The following is a 23,527-nucleotide window of genomic DNA, read 5'->3' as shown; positions in this document are numbered from 1 at the left end:
GGCTGCCAGAAGTTTGAAGTGCTATCATTCAAGGCCAGGAGAATAATCTCATGCATTTAGTGTGCCATGTTAGGAACACCCTAAAATGCAGTACCATCAAAATTGTTCCACAAGAGAATGCGCCAAGAAAATATTTCCCAAATATATTTTCAAAAAATAATAAGGTTAAATGAGAACGGTGCTTCTCAGATACTGCTGCACGAGAGTAATGCCCTGTTATACTCTGATAGTTATTTAAAATCTTTTGCAAAATATCGTAAAAATAAAACACACCAGCACAAGTGATGAATCTCATCTAGAGATCAGGCAAAAATAATCATTGGGACAGATTTGTATCATTCATAATACCACAGAAAATTACCCAAAAGGCCCACAACACTACTAAAACTTATATCACAGGGCTATTTCAACATCCAATAGCAACTGAAACAGGTAGAACAGTCATCAGAAACCAGTTGTAATTCACTGCACATTAAACACAATGCCTGCTGTTGTAGAAGTTGGTTAAGCGGCCCTATCACACCATGCCAATGAGGCTGAAATGATAATGAGTCAAGGGGCCCCCAGATACCGGTGTACTAACAATTGAGATACCTTAGGGGCAGGTGCTTATGATATGCTTCTTCTCTGAAGTTCTCCTAAAGGAGAGGACTAGTGATCTGTCGTAGTCAATGGCACTGCCTTATAGTCATTACCAAAGCTAAAAGATGTATTACTATGCAGGTGTGGCTTGTGGCACAGAAAAGGGCTGGGGCGGCGCGTGGTGGGTGGGGGGCAATTGGCGGGAACGGAAAACATTAAATAAAATAAAAAGCTAACCTGACTCTCCGCCGCTCCGTTCCGCTCTTCTGGCTCCACTTGCAGGCACAGGCTCCGACCCTGCCTTGAGGTCAATCCTAACATTGCTCTCATGCTGCTGGCAGCATGAAAGCAGCGTTAGGATTGGTCAGAGCACCCTGGGGTGCTGCCCCTAGGCAGACTGAGAGCCTGCTGTCTCCAACCTGGCAACACAGTGCCAGTGAGCATGTGTGTTTGGCGAGCCTGAGATAGCCGGGCAAACACACATGCGCACTGACAGGAGTGCACAGCACTCTCCCTCCTTCCCTGTCATCCTCCTGCCCTTTTAAAAATACAAAGATAATAAACATGGTTTATTATCATTTTATTTTTAAAGGTTTGCAGCTGCTGTTGCTGGGGGGTGACGCTCCTCCGCCTTTGCAGGGTAGCCGCCGCTGTTACTATGTGGGACAGGCTTTTTTTGGATCAGTCCTTGCAGTTCTCACACATGCCCCAAAAAAGCATCCAGTGGCAATACTGAGAAACGTTGATAGGCACATAACTGTCAGGGAAGGGCAAATTCCACAGCATTTTTAAATATTGCATCAATGATGCCACAGACCAGTACCCAAGTACAGCATGCTCCTTCAAAGGTAGCGCGCATGTGCACACACACACACACACACATGCGAAACCTTATAGAGAGTTTCTGAAAGTGCACTTGTCATACTTAAACAACATTGTTGGGGCAATACAAATATGCTCCACAAGACGTATGCCATATGAAATCATGTTGCATAATATTGCAAAAGCATCCCCACAATGATGATAATAGTGATAATGATAGACGAAGAGGGGCAGCATTGGTGGTGATGAACTGGGCTCTAGGGAGGAACAGATCCGGATTTTTAAGGCACATGTGCACACCTATGTTTCTCATCACTCAGGTCTTCCTGACCTTGTACTCCTTGAAGTACTGGCAGAACGCTCCATTGCAATACACTTGTTGACTGCTTCCATCTTTCTATAATAATAGAGGGTGGTGCTGTCTTGGCATGGACTTCTCAGTCTACGATTGTATTCACTCCAGGTCTCTGCCTTATCAATAATGATTTTGTGGCCACTGTATAGCATGCTATGGTATAGTATTCAAGCACCAGGACTGCTGGTGTGTGCTCCCAGTTTCCAGATGTTTTTCACTAACAACGAAGAGGGTATATTTCTGTCTGGACCATCAGTGTGCATGGGCAGTTTTGATTCAACACCTTTTGGGCTAAGCTGTGCCACATGCACTTAAAAAACGTGATGCCACTGAGATCGCTGAGCGAAAAACATACTTGTTATTCACATTTACTCGCCTTCAATTTTATGGTACATGTGACCCACCCAGATCATTTGCCCTGATTACAACAGCTATGTCAAGGTAGAGGAGTCATGTGAGAGCCATACGCAACATTGCCTGCTTCAGTATTGCCCTAAATACCTGCTGGCCATCACCCCACTATCCAATGCACAAAAGCATATCTGGCATCCCGTCACCCTCCTCACCATTGTCACCATTATTTTCCCAAATATTATAAAAAACTTATTGACCAGACACCCACTCCCTCATCTTCTTTCTATTCCAGCTCTCCCTCACCCAAATGTATGAAAGATAATATCTCTTCCCCCGCCAACGACCACCACCAATCTCTATGCCTTTCTTTCCTTTTGCAGCCCTAGCTGTGCTTCTTGCTGTCCATCCAATCAGAGGCTGTGCTTTCCACTGTCCATCCAAGTAGATCATCAGCACTTAACTGATGGACTCTCTGTGAGTCCTGCCTGAGCAGCCTAGGATTTCTTTAGGATGCAGCAGCAGTGGGAGACAATTATTGTGACAATGCTATATTGTAGCATGAATAACCAAATTTAGAATATGGTATTCATACAAGATAGGTCTTAAACAATAAACAACATAAAGAACTGTAGATGAGTGACTGTGAATAACCGTGATGTTTTTCACTGAGCGGTTCCGGTTTAGATTAGACAGACAACAAGAGCAATGTTCAACATGTCTATGATTAGACATACCATGATATTTATGTCCCCCCCAAAAAATCATCATCCCTGATTCCAACATATGACCTACCCTCAAAATGTTAAAAACCTGGCCTCCTCCTATTCACCCTCAAACCCTTGGCATATCATTCCCCTACCCCTCCCACCAACATAAGAAAAGAAATACCTGGCCTATTGCCACTCCACCACGCTCTTAAAATAACCTTCCTTAGCCCAAATTCAAATATTAAAAAAATACATGGCCTCCTGCCACCCACCCGGTCGTGGTTGTGCCTTCTCCTCTCTCGCTCCTAAAGCCTGTAATGACCCGCCCATGCACATCAGAGACTCCTCCTCATTTGTTGAATTCTGCATGAAACTGAAGACCTGGCCTAGCCCAGACCCTGGCTTGGCAAATAGAGCTCCTGTTTCACCACCAGGATACCCTCCAGGATGAGCTGTGCAGTATACAAATACACATAACATATCCCTCTCTCTGCCCACAACCGTGCTCTCCGCTCTCATGTTGAGAGCAGAGTTCCAGCACCCCTCTGACAGCTGCTATGCAAGAGCTTACCAGTGTCTGCTGCTTGTCCTGTTACCCATGCTGGCATGGGAGATGGTGATTGGTCCATGTTCCTCCTTCAGGTGTGCGGAGACCCAGGAGACGTGGAAAAAGGTGGGTGAGACCTACTTCCACTGTTCCACTGCCGGGTTTGGTTCTATGGACGTGGGCATGTCATCGGAACAAAGGGTAAGCAGTTGCTTCCCCTGGTGATGTGACAATTGTGAGAACGCACTTTGGTTAAGCACCGCTCTTACGTCATTGCAGTGACTAACAGATTTAAATGTTGTTGATCAGAATAGTCCAAAGGAAGCCATATATAACAATATGAGTTTATGGATTGCCTTGTAGACAACAGGGGGCTGATTTTTCTTGGAAAGCCCTTGTGAGGAACATAGCCCCTTTATGGAGCAACAGCATTGTCATAAACGTTGAAAGCAGTTCAAAGTACAGCAGCAAATTCCCCACAATTCCTTCACGCTCCTTCCTCATCACAAATCTCTCCAAATCCTGCTGTGGAGCAGTCGGGCGCACCCTCAGCGATCAGATCCCATTAACAAGACAGGATCCTGGAACAAGCAGCGCCTCGCATGCCAGGAGTGGAGCAGGGTCTAATAGGCGCTGATTAAAGCCGATTTTCCAGGCCTGTGAGTTAGAAAATAAGTACTAAATGTAGCATCTCTAGGCTTTGACTGTAGCCGGGTATATTCAGATTCTTAGCATGTGGAGTGTGTTGTAGGTCAGGGAATCCAATAGTGAAATGAAAAAAAACCATCAATCCTTACAAGGGGCATTTCCGAGCTAGGCTTAATGAATTAAATAAATTAAATATAAGGTTCGGCCACGTGGAACACTGGGTGAGCTGCGTAAGAAACCTCAGACAGCTGGACAAGCCATTAAGACGTTTAATTCTCTGTATGGATTAACAAGCTTTTCTTAAAATGCCATAAAACAACGAATACGTGCATTCATTTTCTATGTTATCATTTCTCAAGCAGGATACTTGTGCTGTATTGTAACATTTGTATAGCGCTAACTACCCCTGCGTGGGATGCTGAAGCGCTTATCCACATGCATAGCGAGCTACAGCATGTAGGGTGTGTGCATGGAAGTGCGCTGTTTTGTTTTGGACCTATTGGGTACTTACCCAATAGGCTCTAGTTATGTGTGATGATCACTGTGTCATGGGAAGCAATGTCTGGCGCTGTGATGGGCAACGGTATGCGACACACAGAGGCACAAATTATAAACAACTAGACCATATACTTAGCTAAACAGCACCAGCCTAGCCATGGGGTGTGTGTGCTTGTGTGTGCGCGCGTGCGTGTGCGCCAGGCAGAGATGTTGTTGACTGAGTAAAAGGATGCATTAAGCACTAGAATGGGAAACGGCACCATGAGCAGTACTTATGCGCCATTTTATTTTAGTATGATTATTATTATAGCCTTAGAACCCACCGTAGCGGGCTCTACCGGCTATTAAAGGCCCGCTCCCCGCGTTAAATGCCCGAGCCGAAGGCGGGGGCATTTAACAAGGGAGAGGGACTTTAATAGCCGGTAGAGCCCGCTACGGCGGGTTCTAAGGCTATTAGAACATTCTGCCACTCAGGGCAGAATGTTCTATTAAAAAAAAAAAATTCACGGAGCCCGAGGGGATTAAAATCCCCTTGGGCTCCGTAAGGCTTTGTTCACAGCTGTTGCTGTGAACAAAGCGAGCATTGGAATGTTGGCGCTGCCGGCTTTTACCGGCCAGTAAAAGCCCGCAGCACTCCATTGTTTTCAATGGAGCCCCCAGCATTCCAATGTTCTAATATTACTTTCAAAGGCGGGGAAACAACTTACTGTTTAATAAAAACACCCCATGAAGGAGGAGAGAAGTGGAAGAGCAATCAAGGCTGCCAACCACGCAATATTTGAAAAGCCCAGGTTCCACCTACTCCGCTACGCTGAAGGAAGACAACATTGTGAGCACAGATTCATGCCCCAAGCCCTTCTAACTCTCAAAACATGACGCAAAGGCGGCGCTAACTTTTCATAAATCAGGCCCTTTAGTGTGCATGCCTACAAAATGGCACAGGAGGTGGCACCATAGCTTTTTTTTTCAAAGCCAGACTGCAGAGCATTGGGGATGCAGTACAGAACTATTGGCAAAACCAGTAGGTACCCAAGGCAAGACCAACTGACTTTGCCAATGCCTGTTTTATTTTTTGCTGTCGCTACTTGCAGTGATCATAGCCCGCAGATGCAATTTTAAAATACTTTTCCTTTATTCCAACTACGCTCAGGTTAAACATACCTTTAAGGTAGTGGTGGGCGAGATTTAGCAGTGACATAAAATGGGCTATATGTGTACTTTTTTTGAGTTTGCTAGGAAAGTGTTCTGCACCAAAAGAGATGTCTAATTCGACTTTATATAAAGATTCGAAAAAGGTTGCATTCCTTTACGAAAGACTGCAAACTAGCTTGCGTTCGGACATCCCCCATCACTCCAAACTGTAAAATAGTCTTTAGAGATGTGACCTGCTGATTGGTGTTCTTTTTAATAGCATTACACAGCCAATCAGAGTGATCCAAAACAAAGATCCATTCTGATTGACTGTCTGGCGTTTCAAGCAGTTTCAGCACAGGCTCAACAAATCTGAATAGCGGTCATCAGTCAATCAGAAAGGGTCTCTGTTGTTTTGCCCTTGTAATTGGCTGATGGAATACCATTCAGCCTTTGCCTTGTACCTGAACATCCATCCATCCTGTCATAAACTAGTCCATGACCCACAGGAGAGGTGGATAATCTTACAACAGTTTGTGGGTCACTTCACAATACATGGTAGGTGGAAGATTATGAAGGCGGTGTAGCTGATTTGATTTCTATAAGACTCAGAGAATGCTCATATCTAATAAATCCCTTACAGAACAACCCTTCCAGACTGGTAGTGGACATCGGTGCAGCATGTCTGCTACTTGCATGCGTCTAATCCAAGGCAGCTATTATGAAATTCTAAAACACACGTCCAGTCCACTCATTATAACCTTATTATTCATCGCTTAAAATCGGTGAGTGAATAAGCGTCAAAAGTCTGCCCAGTATTGTATTATATATTATTGCATCTTGAGCCCACATATCACACTGGTTGGTTCTGGGTATAATTCCCAGCACAGATAACGCATAGGCCAGTCCATTCTGGATGGCACTACTTTGATGAGTGGTTCCCACTTTTACCTCTCATAAACCTTGACAAAGAGATAATCTAGACATCCTGAAGACCTTCACTGAAAATAGATTTCCTGTCGCTTGAGGCAGACTGCAACCAGACATGAGCATGGCCATGTCAGAATGTGCCCTTGGATTCCCTAATTGATGCTGACCTTTCAGAAATGAAAGATGCTTGGTGGTGTGTAAAAGGAACTTCATGTTAAAGAATCTATATTTAAGTTGCTGTGTCGTCTTTTTAGATGTTTTTAGAGGGACTGACTATTCCTTTGAAATGCTAAGTTTCACTTTGAAGGAAAACAACACTGGGTGGTATTCAGAAGGATGTCTGATACTCTTGACGTTGTCCTGTCTAAGAGATAAAATACAATCCTCTGTTAGAGCTGTGCATTGTGGAATGGAGGGGTGGAAACATTGTTGGTAGCCAAACTTCTCCACAAATAGGTGTCTTGTCTGTCTGCAACGCTCAATTTTAACAGGGGATACTCCTCACATTTGGGGAGGTGAAAGAGACATTAGGAGGAATATTCGTCGTTAGATCAGGTGGGGAGGGGGCAGACAAGGGAGTAGGTCTAAGTATTTATTCATGGATATTGTTGTCTAAAGCTCTGTTGTAAAGTTGGATGAATTTATGCAAAGTGAATGCCACCTGCTGAATTAAATAAAATATTTTTTTTTTTTTTAAAGTGATCCTCGGACAGTTCCTCCAATATACTCGGTTGTCACAGACGCCCAGGGAGAAATGGATAGAATTCCCCAGAGCTCCCACGGTTTCAAAAACCTTTGAAGTTATATCACCTACTAGAGGGAACAAAGGCCTGGGTTTTGGGCTTTTTAAAGCCCTGAAAATGACAGAAAAGTGGCCCCGCGGTTGAATGCAAACTAGGCCTGGGAAACTGATATACAGAGGAAACTATCAGACAGTGATTGCATCAAATTATGAGCGCTGGAGCAGGATGTTTCAAGTAAATCCATATTCAAACTGACCCACTTTACCATTGTGTGCTCGAACATATCACACTGCTGAGGATGCATAACATTTTCCTGGATAGGTCATCTGAATGGCAAAAATGTAAGACTCAGGGATGCTCATTCCTGCATGCGACATGGTCCTTCCTTGGGTGGGGTTCGGCCGAGAAATCCATACGAGGATGTTTTGGACAGAAGATAAATTTGAAGAGGGCTATAGGGAAGAGGCCCTGGGAGCTCCTTGCAGGGAAAGGAGGTGTATGGGATGGGCTGATGGAAGATGATGAATAACATATGTAATTTCATTCAGCTGTAGTGCTCTGATTGCAAAGGGTACATGAGTGAGTAGGGGTGGGAAAGATGCCTAAAACTGTATTATGGTAGAATATCAGGATATGTGAATTTGTGCGCTGAGAAGAATGTTGATATATGTCAAACTGTGAGAGTTGGAGAAATATAATAAAACATTCATTTCATTTATCAGTAGGAAGGGTTACAATGTTTTGCTGCATAAGTGGAAAAAAGAATTGAATTTGAATACTAAGATGAATATGAAGATGTGAGCTGCTTTTGTCTTGCAGCAAAATGATAAATGTTTAAAAAAGTAATAGGAATAATAAATAGAGGTAGCTTTAAAAAGATGTGGAAAAACTTTATCGACATATGAAGAATGAGGATGATTTGCTAGAGACTATCAATATTTGCTTAAGGTGTATCATATACCTATGTACCTTCTAAAAATGGAAAATCTGCAGAGAAATCGGAATATAACCTCAGTACTTTAAAGATCTTTATGATGCTTGTTGGAACATCTTTTGTGAGGAGTTCCCTCAGATTTGTCCCTTCTTTAGCGGGCCCTGAATTTGTTGGCCATGGAACTCTGCACACTGTATTAGTGCTCATTGTGGTAAAGTGCTTATGTTCTCCCTTTTAAACATAACAAAATTGGCATACATTATAAGTCCCTAGTATATGGTACCATATGTTCCTTGGGCCTGTAAATTAAATGATACAAGTGGGCTGCAGCATTCATTGCGCTACATACTAAAGTAGGACTGAAAAACATGTCTACAGGCCTGCCTTTGCAGCCTGTGAGTGGAGTCTTAAACTGCCACTTTGGCCTGGCAAAATTAACCTTTTGCCACGCCTAAACCTTACTTTTTATGGGCGAGTGCAAAGCGCTCTGTCCATAAAGTAATCTCTCTTTGGGCTTCAAACCACGCCCAGATCACGTCAGTCTCTTTCATTGGTTCCTGGGCTTGCTCTTTAAAATCTGCTTGCTTTCATTTGTGAAAGGCATGCATATGTCGTGCCTTTTCCGGTGTTTAGTCCACCTACACAGCACCGGTAAACTACTAAAAACATACGAGGTTCGATGTTTTGAGCCTGGTTTCTGGACTACTTTATCTGTTAATTTTCCCTGCGCGATCAGGATTTGCATAACATGATTGCGTTCCGTTTTTTCGCTTTCAATTTTAGCACGATCGCGCTGCATTTTACATAGCACGATCACGCAGTGTTTTTTTTCTTTTAATTTGTGTGGCAAGAAAAGTTAGGTTAGGAGTTTACAACGCAAATAGCTCCAACTCGAGCAAATGCGAGCCCGTTGCATTGAAAATGCTTGTTAATACTTATAGACTACCCCTAAGGTAATCCCTAAATGCCCAGAAGACAGGGTATGTGGACCTTAAAAATTAGGATGCATATACTTAAGTTTTAAGTATTGTAGCTAGTTTAGTATTCTAGCTAGAATCAAGATTTACAGACTCATTGTAATAGGAATTTAACATGCAGCAAAATGGTAAAGTCAGATATTAAATTATGTCTTGAAAATACCACTTTTAGAAAGCTGTCATTTCTCTGCCTGAGCTTTTCTGCTAGTGTCCAGGGTTGCCTGACTGTTAACGGCTCTCCTGTAGTGTATTGCTCCCACCCGTGGACGAAGGATCTGGGTGTGGGGAGGATTTCTTGACAAGATGTTTGGGTAAGAGATGTGCCATGTTCTGATTACACTTCGTAGGGGTCTGCCCTGGCCCAAACAAAAGAACCTGGCACCAGGTCTGCCCCTGCCTTTGTTTCACTAGCCAGGCTAGAGTCAAACCCAGAGAAAAGGGAGGAACAGACCAGAACCAGTTTTAGGGTTTAGACAAAGGGGGTGTCCCCCACCCACAGGCTAACACTGGGCATTAAAGAGGCATTCTCAGGTCTGAAGTCAGAATACTCCTGGACCTTGGAATACTCAGAAGAAGCACTGCCATGCTGTCTGATGCCTGATGGAAGACTGTATCTGCTTACCTTGAACCCAAGACACCAGAAGTAACTCCAATGGTCAGTTAGCTGATATTCTGTGTGAACTGCAGGGATACAGCAAATTCCAGAAGCCTTTCCCTGCTTGCCAACTGACCAGACCCAACTGGATATGACCTAGTCCCCTCTGCTGACCTCTGCAGGAGTGAGTCCTGACACCAAGTGTTAATCTCAAGGTCCTGGACCCTTTGCTAGAGTCAGAGTGCCCTTCTCCCTGTCAAACTGAAGCTTTCAACAGAATTGACACAGTGCCTCACAGAGCCACGCAGCAAATTTCTAAAGGTGTCACCGGATCCAACACTGAGTAATGCAGACCATGGCAGAGCTGCGCCTAACAGCTTCCAAATGGAGGCCTCACCAGATCCAACGCAGAGCGACACAGAGCTACGCACACCCGCGAAGAGATGCCTTACCCAGCTTCCTACCAAAGACTTCCCCGGATTGGGCAATGCAGAGCCCCACAGAGACTCACAGCTCTGCCTGAAAGCCTCAGAGGATCCAACACAGATCTACTCTGAGCCCCGCAGAGCTGTGTCTGAACTCCAATGAGGCCGGCCTGAACTTGTGATTTTGTTTAGGTCCTGCGTGACAAAATACCCTCAGTTGGCGCTACTTTTAACCATAACGTTTTAAAATTCACAACTCAGGTTCTACTGATTGGATTTTTGTCATTTTTATGCTATTTTATTTATTAAAATATTCTAAATTTTTCAAATTTGTTTGGGATATTCTGGGGTATTCTTTTTACTTTAATAGAGATTGAGTACTGGATATATACTTTACGCATTGCCTCTAGGTTTGGCGTGCCTGCTGTTGTGCCACACTACCAGAGGGTTAAGCACAGGTTTATTTAGTGACATTTATGGTTCAGTCTGACAAGGTCTGTGATTATTATTTGAAGTGAGTTCTCACTCCCTTCAACTAATAACCCAATGTCTTACACTGCTCATTTTGAGATATAGATTGTAAACAGTATGAGGCAGTCAATGTGATTTGCTTTATCAGTAGTGATGTTGATTTAAATAGTTATTGTATATTAAATAATATAGTAACTGTGCCAAATGAAAAACATATAAAACACAACTTCCACCTGTGGTTTTTTTACTCTGTTGAACGGAAACCCCATTAAATTGAAAGAAAGACACGATACTTGCTACATTGGTGCTATTGGTGGCTTTATTCTATGAGTGGTTTGCTAAACAGAATAGTTAATGGGGAGAACTAATGCCCGTGGAGCACTATGAGCTAAGAACATGCTATTTTTTAATGAATAAGTTCCAGAATCTAGAACGTACGAAGTATGGGAATGACATCAGAGGCAAATGTAAAAGCAAAAAGCACATTGCGATGTCCTCTTTTTTTTCTACAACAAAGGAACATCATAATTAGTGGGTTTCAATCCTTGCCATTTTTTGTGTCATTTGGACAGCTAGGGTGGTAGTCTGAAAGATGGTAATTGCCTTCTGCTCATCAGACTTCCATTGAAAAAGTGACAGGATAATTGCACAACATCTGCCTGACTGGATGCCATTTTTTTAGAGCGCAATTTCAAATGCTCATCTAGCGTCTGGCTAAATAAAAATGCATTAAAGATTATGCAAAATTACTTATATATATATTTGTTATCTTTTAGACATTTTCAGTTTTTTAAAACTGTATTTGTCATTTTATTAAGTCAATACATTAGATCAAATATCAGATTGGTATTACATCAGCCGTTTATTTTGAATGCAGTCAGTGCCTCAAAAAGCATAAGAGCAAGACAGTAACCATGGGCATAGAGAGCACATGGTGCAGCACTTCCGAAGCAATGAAGAGGGAAGGGAGTACGTAGAGCCTGAGCTTAACTATAAGTGTGGACATACTGTCTCGAGTCCAGCAATCACGCACCTTAAATTATTACAGTTTGACCTCAAAGGTGGTGTTACAAGAGTGGTGTTACAGACGCATAGCGGTGCACCAATATCTCCAGAATGTTACATGTAATATTTGTAGCTCATCCAAATGTGTCTGCAACCATATGTGACCAGAATCACTATAGCCTTATAGCCCACTGCCAAGGGCTATACCGGTTGTTAAAGGCCCTAGACCCAAGTTATACGCCTGACCCGCAGCCATAGGGCTACAAGGATATTAGAACATTCCACCCACTAAGGGTAGAATGTTCTAAATTAAAATAGACGAAACATCAAGACAAACATTGGAATGCTGGAGCTCTGGGCTTATACCAGCCATTATACTTGATTCACTGCACTGTAGGAAATAGTGCTAAAAAGCACATAACAGCAACTGTGGATATCTGATTGCGCTGGATTGGAACAAAGTCACAAGTTCAGGCCAACCGCGATGGAATGTGGGCTAGCTACAGGAACCCAGTTAGGCCCACTGAATAAGAGTACCTTAACTCCTGCTTGCTGAGCACTGCGAGGTCCCCGCGTCAAGGATGAATCTCGCAGTCGGGGCAATAAATCAGTTTTGAGGAGCTGTAAGGCTGCAATACGAGGTACTCTATTGTGCCCGAAGATCCCGACAATGAGGGCTTTCAACGTGGAGTCTGGCACCAAGGATGCATTGCGCAGTCAAGGCTATGCATCAGTTCAGAGGAGGTGCAAACCTGCCTTCGATATGGAATTTACAATGCGAGGGCCTGCGTTGGGGAAGCTTTCACAGTGGCAGTTCCAGTCCAGGTTGTCAGGTCGATGGAGAGCCCCTGCGCTGAGCGAATCCTCCCAGAATAGGCAATGCATTGGTTCTGCAGGACCCAGAGATAGGCTTGCAAAGCACGTTCAGGCCCTGTTCCAAGGATCCAGGAGTGGGGTGGCACCACTTGGCAGGGTAGCACTCACATATGTCAGAGTCCAGGTGCTGGTGTCAAGGTTTTTGGAGCCTTCTTTACCTGAGGCTAGTGAAAAAACAAATGTAAGAGTTTTTCACTACCAGACCATGTAAAACCTAAAAGTAAATGTCCAACTTTTTGACCGCACTCTGCCCTCTGATTCGCTCAGGACCTACCCTAGGGGTGACATATATTCATTAAAAAGGAAGGTTTGAGCCTGACAAAAGGTTTACTTTGCCAAGTTGATATGGCAGTTTGAAAACTGCACACACAAGCTGCAATGCCAGGCCTGAGACAAGTTTGAAGGGCTACTTTAGTAGGGGGGACAAGCAGTGCTGCAGGCCCACTAGTAGCATTTAATTTACAGGCCCTGGAAACAGGTAGTGCCACTTTATTATGGTCTTACAAGTAAATTAAATATGCCAATATGGAATAAGACGTTTCTACCATATTTTAAGGAGAAAGCAAAAGCATTTTAGCACTGGTGAGTAGTCCAAAAGCCAGCAAAAACAGCAAAACATGAGGGCTGAAGGCAAAACGTTAGGGGAAAGCCACGCTAAGGATGCCAGGTCTAATATGTGCGCCTCCCAGCTGAAAGTGGGGAGAACTACCCAACCCCTTCAGACTTCTCATCAATAAGGCAGAAAAATCTGGAGGGACCATAGCATTGGTGTGGTCTGTTCCAGGATGGTGTTCCACCGTCAAGTCCTTTCCCTGTAGTTAGATGGACCACCTCAACAGTTTAGGATTCTCTATGTGTGGTCTTAACTTCTTCAGACTACTGTAAATGATTCCCTTTCTATTGCACTCCATCTCTGTTCTCTGGAAAGTAACCTGCTACTTACGAAGGCTACGGGCTACACGTTGTCCCAGGCCCTCATCACTAGGCTGTGAGAGCGAGGCCCTTATGCCATGCTCTGAGGTGTCTGTCTGCACAATGAATTCTTGGCAGAAGTCAGGGGCCCTGAGCACGGGTGTTGTGCACATTGCCTTCTTCAATGTGTCAAAAGTAAGTCCCAGCCCCAGCTCCCCCGTGCTGCTGCATCGCTCCCGTCTTCCCTTGCTTTTTGCCCCATTTTTTGAATGCCTTCTCCTTGCTTTTTCCTACATCTCACTGCTTTCTCCTTGCTTTTTCCACTGTTTTTGTGTGCCTTTTCCTTGCTTTCCCCTTGTTTTCACTGCTTTCTCCTTGCTTTTCCCCCCATATTTTGTTCAGCCTCCCCACACAACTCCGGAGCATCCCTCACTTCCGTCATTCTGAAGGGCTCTCAAGACCTGGCTATTCAAATGAGCCTTCAGAACCTGCAAGCGCCTGGATACCCTGTTGGGTGATTAGCTGCACTTTACGTATCCTAATTGATTGATTTAGCCAGGACCTGGTTGACCATCCTCTGGAAGGTGGCAAAGGCATTTTTCAAGCTGAGGGGCATTACCTGGACCTGGAAGTGACCTTCTGGGGTAGAGAATGCAGACCTCTCTTTGGTCCCCTCGGTCAGTTCAATCTGCCAGTACCCAGATGTTCAATTAAACATGCTGAGTAACTTGGCAGCCCCCAACCAATCTATAAGCTCATCAACTGTACGGATAGGTTGTGCATCAGTCTTGGGGATGGCACTGGGCCCCTGGTAATCCACGCAAAAGCTAAGTTCTGGGGTGGTTCCAGGAGGTCCAACACCACTGGGCTAGACTAAGGACTATTTGAGGGCTCAATGATGCCCTAGCTCCAGCATTTTGGAGACTTCCTGCTCTATGCTGGCTCTTACCCTATTGGATACTCTGTAGATTTAACTCTTCACAGGCATTCTGTCTACAGTATTAATATGGTGGGTGTACCATGTAGTGAGTGATGGAACAGGGGAGAAGAGAGAGGCAATCTGCCCCAGCAACTGGTAGCAGTCCCTCTGGTGCTCTAGGGACAGGGTAAGAGCACTGACTTATCCTGTTACTTGGAAGAAAATAGGTCAGTGAGAGGTTCACTCTCCTTCTCCCCTCCATTATCTGGGACTAAGAGCATGGTTACCTCAGATTTCTCGAAATGGGGTTTGAGGCATATGATGTGCAAAACCCTTAAAGGGTTTCTAGAAGCCTTAAGATCCACCAGGTGGGTGACCTCACTCTTGCACCCTTTCACCTCACAGGGCCCTGACCAGCAGTCTTGAGGGTCTGGGGCTCCATAGGCTCCATTATCCTTTTTGGCCAGGCTGAAACTGGACCAGAGTGGCCTTTTTGTCACCATTTTATGACCTCCTGTCTGCCTTCCAGATTCTCTTTGGCCTTGTTCCAGAAGTGCTTTGTCTGGGTATGGAGTGCCAGTAAGCTGAGCACATCCTGGGTGGCTTTTTTGGAAGCTTCTTCCCACTCTCTTTTACAAGACTGAGAAGCCCACTCACAGGGTGCTTGTACAGATGTTCAAAAAGACTGAATCCAACCCCCTTCTGCAGTACCTCCCTGAATGCAAACAACAGGCATAGCAGGAGTACATCCCACTTTTGCCTCAGGGGCTCTGACAGGTCCATGATAGTACCCTTTAGGGTTTTGTTGAACCTCTCAACAAGTTCATTAGTTTGGGGATGGTAGAGTATAGACTTATTTGCAGACACAAAGGTGGTACCACGATCAGATACTAACTCCTTGGGGAACCCCACAGAGGTAAATATCCCTATCAGTGACCTGGCCACTGCGGGCACAGTCACTGTCCTCAGAGGGATAGCCTCCGAGTACCGGGTGACATGGTCCACCAAGACCAGAAAGAGCCTGTTGCCAAGGGCTGTCTTGGGGCCAGATGCCCAACAATGTAAATGCCCACCTATTTGAGAAAAGTGCCAATAACAGGAAGTGGTTGCAGGAGAGCCTTGCCCTTCCCTTCTGACTTGTCAGTGGCCTGGCAGGTGGGGCATGACATGCAGAATGTATGAGGCCATCCTCTCCAGGGCCAACGAAAGTGGGTGACAAGCCATTCACAGGTCTTGTACTGCCCTAGATGACCTGCCAGGGGAATATCATGAGGCAGCTCCAGTAGGAAAGCCCTGTAGCACTAGAAGATCACCAACACACAGGTTGCACCAGGCTCAGGAATCTTAGGCTCGCTATACAGGAAACCATTCCCTCAATAGATCAGATGACCACAAGAGATACCGCTAGCTGCCTGGGCATTGGCCTATTGCCGTAGGCTAACCAGAGTAGGGCACTCCTCCTGTGTCTTGCAGAATTCTTCTTTGAAGGGACCCTATTTCTTCTGCCAGTTGGTCAGTTCAGGTAGGTTGCCCAGGCTGGCAATGTCCTCCCCTGTTGGCTCCTGGGCATCACCTTCACCTCCTCCCAGACTCTGGGAGTTTCAGAAGCGGGTTTCCTGCACTCCTTGTCCTTCCTCTTCTTGGCAGGCACCTGGGCCATTCTTCCAGCTCCTTGGTCCTCCTGACTATCCTCTCAGACTATCCATAGACAGTATGTTCAGGCCTGTTCCTTTGTTGTGACTAGCAACTGGTGGGTCTCCACCCATGTCCTCCAAGCCTTTTGGACCTTCGTCTTCTTGGTGGTCAGCCCAATCTCCTTACAAAATTCTTTGAGCTTAGCAGTAAATTGAGGAGCTAAAATTCCATTTTTGCAGGTGAAGCTAAAGACACCAACAGTCATGTAGAGTAAAGGTGAATTTAGAAAAAAATCAAAAAGCCCTGTCAAGAACAATTTAAAACTTGCATTGCTCTCAGAATATTTATCTAGAATTTTAAGTGTAACAGACAATCACTGTATGGCACTGCACAAACACAAGTCCTAATCCTCACCGCTTAACACCAATTTGAGAAATTGGGTTACTGGTTGAGGGAGGGTGAAACCCCACTCAAGGAGCAACCACAACTCTTGTCAGGGTGAGGTACAAGCAAACCCTAACCCTGTACTCAACCTTCTGGTAGCTTGGCACAGAGCAATCCGTCTTAACTTAGAGGCAATGTGTAAAGTATTTATGCAGCACTAAAACATTTATAAAGTAAAAACACAGAACAAGAAAAATACCAGACCAATTTAGAAAAATGGAGCAAATTATAATAAATAAAAGAAGACCAAAATGATAAAAATCCAAACAGTGAAACCGGGATGTGCAAGTTTAAGGATTTCAATGAAAATAGGGCCAAGAAGCACAAAGCATCAACTGTGGATATCTGGTCATGCCAGACTGGGATAAAGTCACAAGCTCAGGCCGTCAGTGATGGAGCGTGGGCTGGCTACAGAGACCCTGTTAGGCCTGCTGAACAAAGTACCTTGCTTGCGGAGGGTTGTGAGGGCCTCCATTAAAGATGCATCATGCAACTGTGTCTGTTCTGGGATGCAGTGAGATCAACATTCCTCAGTCGTGAGGCACGAGGATCATTCAACACAAGTTTAAATATTTCAATTTTGTGGCATTTATTAAACCATAAGATTGTGTTCTGAAATAAGTTTAGGGTCAGTGTACCTCTTAACTTAAGACCATTTACTCCCAGTGAACAACTTTCTTGGTTGAGGAAATCGTAGGTTCATTGGTGGATCAATTGTGCATTCGTTCAGATTCCTAGTCGAGATATAGCGGTTGCCACTTCCTCTTTACAGTTGCGCCAACATGTTTTCTCTACCATTCTGATGACGTTAAATTTGATCTTTACATCCACTGGAAGCTGGTGGACAAGTAGAGAATACTTTTCTGTGGCCATGATTTCGGAGACTGAGACACACTGTTGCTGCCTGAACTGCATTGAAAGTCAAGTTTGAATGATGAAACAGAAGTCTAGATGTGATGGGGTCAGAGCCTTCCTCAACTCCACCCTATGACCTGGCTAAAAACGTGGGATGGTTTCCTAAAGGACTGAGTGCTACATGTTGATGCCTATGACCTCAAGCTTTCAGGAAGGTGGGTGGAGTCAGCCCTGGGATTAGAAGCTAAATCCGAAGGCTGTGAGTCTGGCTCTGCTCCTCTTGGACCAGAATCTCAGTCTTGGTAATATTTATGTAATTTACCAACAGGTAAGGCTTCTAAGCACATTCCACCATGCCTAGCAGATTTGCCAGAAACCCATTAATTTGTTGCAAAATAAAATCAACAGTTTCAAGATTGTAGAATTTCAAAACCCCCTCAGGGTCTGTAAACCAGTATATATTTGGAACAGGGCCAGGAATTGTGGACGTCAGTACTATAGGTCAGGCATTACTAGACCTCTAGAATGTTGATTTGGGTGTCCTCCAATACCTTTGAGGATTCTAAATGCTTTCAAAGTCTTCTGAAGTTCTAATTAGAAGTGTTAGTATGTTGCATTAACAATCACATTTAATTCATTTTGTAATAAAAAAACTGCAGCTGTTTTCTCCACTTACCAAGGTGACTAAGTAATGCAAAATAAATATTTGTAAAATTGTTTAGAGATGCCAAAGAATATAGGTTGTTAAAAATGTCCTGCTTGTAATTTCAGATATAGTATTCTATTGCAAAGCTGAGTATCAGTCTTAGTAAAGTCAACATAAATAGGAAATATCTGTAGATAGTAACACATTGATAGCTTAATTTGAATAACACAAACATGTATTTTCAATCTTCCATGATTAAACATCTCCCCATCAACCTGCATGGGAGCGAGGCTTTGAAGTAATTGTGTACAACCTAGTCTTTTTTGCCCCTGTTATTTAAAGTGAAGAATCCCAACCATCTAGTCCTGCTTTTAAGTTGCACTTTGAAGTTAGACATCTCCCTTTTCAACTCCCACCCCCACGAAAAGGACACATATAAATACATAGTTCATTTCACATATGCAAAAAACCCTTATACCCACTGAAAGCATAAGCATTATATACAACTGTTAATTATATGTGTATACAGCATCATTAACAAGAAAAATAAATGTCTGCAACTTAAATTGGATTTTCAAGTGCATCATGCAAGAAGAATCCTGTTATAATGTACTTACATAGGAGCATTTTCCATAGCATAGCTATGTCAAGACCAAATCCAGCCACCACATACATGCCCTGCTTGGCAGCTTCTCCGTGACCCTCCCAGAACTTTACACCATCTATCCACAGTCATAGTTCTTTAGGCAAAGAACCAATTAGCAGCTGTTGTCACTCACACCAGACCCAGCCCAGGTACATCACAGGCACAACCTCCCTGTCATTCATTCACACCAGTAGGTCACATTGTTCCTAACCAATCGGGAAACACTAGCGTTGGTGCACTCTAGGAGGCTTGTAGGAGCACCACACTCCCACAATTTTGCACAGCCATTTCACAAGAGGCCTGGTCATAAAATGTTTTTGACTGGTACTAGTTCATGTTCTTGGTGAGACAGTAGTTAGTAAAAATACATTCATCCACTGTACTATGAAAGCGGGTTTCTGGAGGTGGAAACATTTGACTAGAATGTTTATGCATATTTATTGTGTGCCATGTTATTGTGGTGGTGATGGGAGTTGTTTGTATGCCATTCTGAATGTGTGCTGCATCATTGCAATATTATGCTGTGTTGTGCTCTTGTATTTTTTATTTGTGTTGTTATGTCACTTCGTCTATGTTATTGTGTTATGGTCTGTGGTTTACGATAAATGCTGCTACATTTCCAGCTAAAGTAGCAGATGCTTTTAAAGTTCCTGTGACAAGCAGCCATCTACCATTGCACAAAGTGGTAAAATAGCACTGTGTCAGCTCTTTAAGTACTTACGACACCAGTTGACTTTATGAGATACGCCCCAGATTTTTGTACACATTATCTCACTTATACTTGTCCCTATCATGGCTTATCCTGCCTGTGTGAACAACTGAGAACAGATTGCTTTGCAATGCTTGCAAGTAAAAGTGCATTTTGTGACTCATTAAAAACTGGTGTTAGTAACTAAACAATGAAATAAATTAGCGTATTTTACTGATCCAGACAACCCCCATTTAGTTCAAGATTTCACAGTGATTTTGAAAGAGCCACAGTTAGCCCAAGACAACGTTTGTCATGGGAAGGGCCGGCTCTGGGGCAGTGCGACTGGTGCCACCGCACCGGGTGCTGACTTCGGATGGGGGTGATGGTTTGCAAATATATTTTGGTTGTAAAAGCACCTGCTGTGGCATTTCTTGCCTCCAGCTGTTTCAGGCAACAATAAATATTTCAAGATCACTCCATGATTAATGTTCTTCCTGGAGAGTGACTAGAGTTTTGAATTGTGGAGGTTTTGACTCAACATGAGGTAGTGCTGGCTTAGAGGGTTAATATGCCTTCTCCAAAGAACACCCACCATGCAGATCACAAAGGGCCAGATGTAGCAAAGGTTTTCACCCATTCTGTGTCTATGGGAAAAAGTGTTCGTACATATGGCCCAAAGTGCATATAATGTGAATAGGTCAGTGGGTTTCTACTTTTGTCCAGAGATCCTTTTGTTGCTTGCAATTTATAAATTCAAATCCTAATACAGAACAGTGAGCAAATACCTGTCATCAAAGAGCTGCATGCAAACTGGAAGGTATAGTTTAGAGCATTATGATTTTTTCTTCAGTATTTCATTAATCTGATGTTGCAAAACCAGTTCATTTGAGTAGAAATAATTTCTTATTGTCAAAGGGAACCCCCCCCATCATGATGTTACATTTTAAATATTGAGTTTGGGATTTTCCAGACCAAGCACTCAAACTATACTGCCTACCAGTATGAATAACATGCGACTCCTACACCATGTAGTCCTCTGTCTCATTACCGTTTCCAATACACTCATTTACACATGTATGATGATTGTTTCTGTGTAATGTGTGTGTGAGATGTGAAGTGCTCTGACATCCTATTCAGGCATGGGTGGCGCTATAAACATAACTAAATGCATCTGAGAGTGAGTGGTTATGGAGACTTAAGGTGCACCGTTAAAGGGAATCTGTGACGGAGGTGGTTATTGGGGGGGCGCCAACAAACACTGTCACACTGGGCGCCACCAGCGCTAAAGCTGGGCTTGGTCATGGGCTATTAAGAGCTCTGTAAACTCATGTGCATATTACCAATAAAATAAATGAGGATACTTTATTGATGGTATTTGTTTCCCTCTTTATCTTTCTAACAGTTTTTGAGGAACCAGAAGATCCTGGCAATAGATCATTTTTTTCCGAAATCATCTCATCAGTTTCAGATGTCAAATTCAGTCATAGTGGGCGCTACATGCTAACAAGAGATTACCTCACTGTCAAAGTATGGGATCTAAACATGGAAAGTAAGCCCATAGAAATATACCAGGTATGTATTTGCCTCTCATAATTACTCCTGTGACAGTATGTATGAGAATATTGTGACCAGATTATCACCTTTTTCATATGTGGGGCATATTTACAAGAAAGTTGCGCATCATAGATAATGCATCACTTTTCTAGCGCCCCCCCCCCCCTACTGGCACCTAACAATACTATGGTTGCTCTGTATTTACAATACGGTGCACCATGGCGGTCGTTAGCACAATAGCGTCAACATTTTTGATGCTATTGTGGCGCTTTGCTACACTAGTGTCAAAAATATTGACGCTAGTGCAGCACAGCAAACGGAGGCCCATTGAATATAATGGGTGCGTCATTTAAACACCTGCTCTGAGCAAGTGTTAAAAATGATAGAAAAAATGGCACAGTGAAATGTTGTAAATTTCACTGCACCATTTGTTCAGCCCCCCCACCCACGTCGGAACGCCCCCACTCCTTTGCATACATTATGCCTGACGCAGGAATAATGTGGCACAAGGGGTCGCAAAGTGGTGCAATGCAAGCATTGAGTCACTTTGTAAATATGGTGCAGCAGAAAAGCAACCTTAGCACCATTTTAGCGTAAAAAAAATAATGCTATGTCAGCACTAAGGTGGCACCAGGGGCTTGTAAATATGCCCCTATACATTTATTACTTTTGTATTGATCACCATTGCAAAGCAACCTCCAAGCACTTATGAGCAAAAGGGGAAGGTTGTTGTGAACAGCATGGTGTCAGAAGTTTGTAGGAAGTATAGGTTGAGTTGAACACAGGAGAGGGGGAATTGGCCTGTCCAATGTTAGAATCTCAGGTAAAATAGTAAAACAAAGATGTGATATTTTGAAATAGTGAAGCCAACCATTAAAGAATGTTTATGATTTTTAAGGTTTGAAAGGTATTCTTATTTACTTGCGTATTAAACCTTGTGCAATTAGTAAGTTAAAGTTCCGTTTTTAAAAAATGTCTGTAATATGTTTTGTTGTTGCGCACAGTCACCCTGTAAGTGGGTGGCCGGGCAGTGCAGGCAAGAAGAGAGAGGTCTACAGTGAAGCACTATGAAGATGTAATGATGATGGCCCCAGGTGGGGAGATTAAGGGGGTGCGCAGGAAGGCAAGCCCAAGCCCCTCCAGCTAAGCTGCTAAAAACAACAGTGCCGGAGGCTACCCTGAGGCTTAATTGAAATTCTGGGGGTCAGGAGGCCCTTGGAGGGTGGCACGGGTGGCTGGAGCAGGTGCAGATTGCCACAAACCCTCCAACAGAGACTGCTCGGTGCAGTGTTTTCAATCTAGGATTTTTGGCATCTGCTTCTGAAACAAAATCTCAAGCAATTATTCCTTATGGCCTGGGGAGCACTTTTGGGGTTGGGTTCCTCTGGGCAACCGCTGCACAATCCCACATGCATGCTTATACTTTCCCCTAAGAGATGAAGGAGCCCATCCCACTGGAGTCCTGGGGCCTCACTAGCATAGCCAGATATATAAGGGCTCTTCTAATTAGGGCGGGCTTATTCGGTTTCTCTCTTTGATGCTTACGTCTCTTTAGGGAACCTCCTGCTTCACTCACTCCTCAGCGCTTCAGTGGTATGGCCGGAATGCACTCTATAAATACAAATACAAAATACAAGTAAAAATTTTCTCCAGGGCCCCAGCATGGTTGCTCAATCCCCATGCAAATACAGAAGGAGGTTACAGAGGAAGCAGCAACAGAGGAATCAAATGCTGGGCAGTGGCAAAAGCTACCAAGCTTGTGTAGCCTCTGGAACTGCTGGGTGGTCCCCAAACAAATCACATACAGCTGCCCCCACTGTTGCACCTTCAGTGCAAAACACAAGAGCTGGGAATCCCACATGCTCAAAAAAATCAAAAGCAAGTAAATCATGAGAGAAGGATCCATCTCATAGGGCAGTAGTGCACGTCTTTATTTTTACTGAAAGCGTCCTGTTTGCTAGGCAACCAGGACAAAGAGAGAGCTGGGGCGGTAGAGGGTTCCAGCTCCAGGATCAATATTCTTGAGTCTGGCTAAGGAGCTTGGTCCTCTGCTGCTTTTAGGTCTAGTAGATTGCAGTGGTATGTCTTTGATGCTGGGCTTATTTTTAAAGGGTCTTGTTTATACTAAAGCCAGAAAGCTTGTTTTAGTAAAGGTGAAATTTATTGCTATACGTTGTAGGTCTTTCCTTGTTGAATTGAGAAAAACTCAACAAAATCAATAGGTCTAACCCTGTTTATAAAGAAAATTTATATGTGATCTAATTGGCCTGTGTAGGGGTATTGCTGGCTATTAGGAACAGGCCTACTGGTGCATATATTTTCACATGGTAATGAACAGATAACGGGAAGAGACTAACTACATTGATGGGATTAGTTTCCCCCATGACACTTCTTATGGTATGTGATTTGCACTCTGTTTATGTCGTCAGGCCTCATAAGAGAAGTTCAAATGTGTCATCCATCCTAACATCTTTGAAATATTTGCAATTGTGTGTGTAGTATTCAGTTCTGCGTGCATTGACGTTTTTACAGAAATATCAATGACCAGAGAATAATTTCTAGCCCACAGCGCCACCATTCGTCAGCCTCAGACTGCTCTGCCTCATTACCTGAGAGTCAAGCGCT

General features: G+C 43.8%; 1 protein-coding gene across 2 annotated transcripts in view; it reads left to right on the top strand.

Moving 5' to 3' along the window:
* The window catches only part of PPP2R2C (protein phosphatase 2 regulatory subunit Bgamma), a 463,465-nt gene that overhangs the window by 323,544 nt on the left and 116,394 nt on the right, over nucleotides 1-23,527 (top strand). For both annotated transcript variants that reach the window (XM_069203156.1, XM_069203160.1), the window contains one exon: nucleotides 20,751-20,920. In XM_069203156.1, coding sequence (XP_069059257.1) covers nucleotides 20,751-20,920 — 170 coding nt within the window. The remainder of the gene's footprint in view (nucleotides 1-20,750; nucleotides 20,921-23,527) is intronic.

This window comes from Pleurodeles waltl, chromosome 1_2, assembly GCF_031143425.1.
Source record: "Pleurodeles waltl isolate 20211129_DDA chromosome 1_2, aPleWal1.hap1.20221129, whole genome shotgun sequence".
In the NCBI taxonomy this organism is placed as follows: domain Eukaryota; kingdom Metazoa; phylum Chordata; class Amphibia; order Caudata; family Salamandridae; genus Pleurodeles; species Pleurodeles waltl.
The sequence above is the reverse complement of the archived record's forward strand: the minus strand, read 5'-3'. Positions and strand labels throughout refer to the sequence as shown.